This window comes from Aptenodytes forsteri, unplaced genomic scaffold, assembly GCF_000699145.1.
Source record: "Aptenodytes forsteri isolate BGI_AS27 unplaced genomic scaffold, ASM69914v1 Scaffold492, whole genome shotgun sequence".
Taxonomy (NCBI): domain Eukaryota; kingdom Metazoa; phylum Chordata; class Aves; order Sphenisciformes; family Spheniscidae; genus Aptenodytes; species Aptenodytes forsteri.
Window position 1 is genome coordinate 771,995 of NW_008794172.1, and position 1,799 is coordinate 773,793.

Genomic DNA, 1,799 nt, shown 5'->3' on the forward strand with positions numbered 1-1,799 from the left:
ACCAGCCCCAGCCCCGCTGCTTGGGGCTCAGCCGGGGGACTGCAGGGCAAGGCCGTGCCCTGCAGAACCCCCTGAGGGGCACCCAGGGGTGACAGGACCCAGCCAGAGCCCTCCTCAGGACCCTGCACGAGGACAAGGTGGTGGGAGGGTGGTGGGGTGGGGTGGATATCAGGGACCTGTGGCCACAGGAGGGTCACCAGAGGGTCCCTGGTGCTGTGGTGGGGGATGCTCTGAGCCTTTTACGGGGACTTCACAAACACCACCCCCCCCCCGCTCCCAGGCAGCCTGGTCAAGGCTCGGTTCGCTCCAGTTCTTGTCCTGCATCCACCCAGCTGGGCCCACGCATGCCCCCAGTGCAGGCACCACAGATGAGTCCATGTCCAGGCACCACAGAGGAAGGTACCGACCTCGCCGGCTGCCCCAGAGCAGAGCTGTGCCCCCCTGGCCCCTCCCCAGAGAGAAGGCAGAGCCAAGTAACATCAGGCTACCATTTATTGTAAAAGGCCAGCGGTGCCTGCGGTGCCCTGAGCAGGCTCAGCCAGGGCCAGGAGGAGGTATGTAAAAGTGCTATTTACACCGAGCTCTGGGCGTGTGTCCCTGGGGTCCATCCCCCCAGGGATACCCTCTCTGCTCCCGCTGCCCCCACACCTCTCAGTAAAAGCTCTTTGCAGCTTCCTGGGCCTGGCTCTTGGTCAGGTCCTTTTCCGAGCGTCCCTGGCACTCCCTGGCGCTGGCAGGGCTGGCATCAGTGCCCCGCAGGGCTGGCATCGGCTGGGCATCCGTGCCTGCAGGGCAGCCCAATGCATTGTGGCAGGCGGTGCCAGGGTGCTCCCCGCGCTTGCCCATGGTGAGGATGCCAGCAGCATGGTTGCCAGAGCTGTGCAGCAGGCGGTAGAGCCGGCTCTGGAATGCCGGCGGGACACTCTTCCTCTTGCCCAGCGTGAGGATGCCGGCGGCGTGGTTGCCCATGCCGTGCAGGAGGTCATAGATGCGGCAGGAGCAGGTCTTCTGCCGGCAGCACTCGGGCAGACTCTGCCGGCCAGCGGCCAGGGAGCAGAGCAGGAGCAGGAGCAAGAGGCAGGAAGCTCGCTGGAGCTGCCGGAGCAATGGGCAGCATCAGTGCAGGGCAGCCGGCAGTGCTGGAGAGGGGAGCGCTGCACAGCCCCAGGGCTGCCCCCTGGTCCTGCCGTGCCCACCAGTGTCTCAGCTCCCATCTGCCCTGGTTGCTGCAGCACTGTCTGCTTGTCCCTGCTGCCACAGGGGCCCAGCCCCACACCCGGGGTGCACTTGGAGCATCACCCTTCGGCGCCCTGGGGTATGGCCAGCACCGCACTCCCAGGGGAGCTGGTAGTGCTGCTCCCCATGCCCTCCCCAGCCCCAGCGACCATGGCCCCCACCCACGCCCCGACCAGCAGCCAGACGCGCGTGCACTCACTGGCACGCCTGCCCTACTCCGGCACAAGGCAGCCACTGCAAACACCCTCCCCTTACCGCTGAGTGCCATGGGATGAGCAGCAAGAGCACCCGCGCTCAATGCCGCAGGCACCACACACCCAGCTCGCTCCTGAGGAGCCCACGTGGGGCTGAGCCCCCCGATCAGCTGCTGGCCGTGGTCGGGGAGCCCTGGGGAGGAGCTGCGCGCTTGGGGCTTCCCAAGGAACCAGCCAGGCCCTCCCGCACCCCCAGACCCCCAACCCCACATCCCAGCCTCCCCCCCATCGCTGCCTTCCTGGCCCCACAGGCTGCAGTGCCCCAGCCCCACCTTGGCGTTGGGCACCTCCATCCTTCCTGGGGTCTTC

At 67.4% G+C, this 1,799-nt stretch overlaps 1 protein-coding gene across 1 annotated transcript; it reads right to left on the reverse strand.

The window, feature by feature from the left end:
* Positions 1–494: 494 nt before the first annotated feature.
* Positions 495–1,307, reverse strand: HCRT (hypocretin neuropeptide precursor). The gene has a single exon (XM_019473029.1). It carries the CDS (start codon positions 967–969, stop codon positions 652–654), a length of 318 nt encoding a protein of 105 aa, XP_019328574.1. The 5' UTR covers positions 970–1,307; the 3' UTR covers positions 495–651.
* Positions 1,308–1,799: the final 492 nt, after the last annotated feature.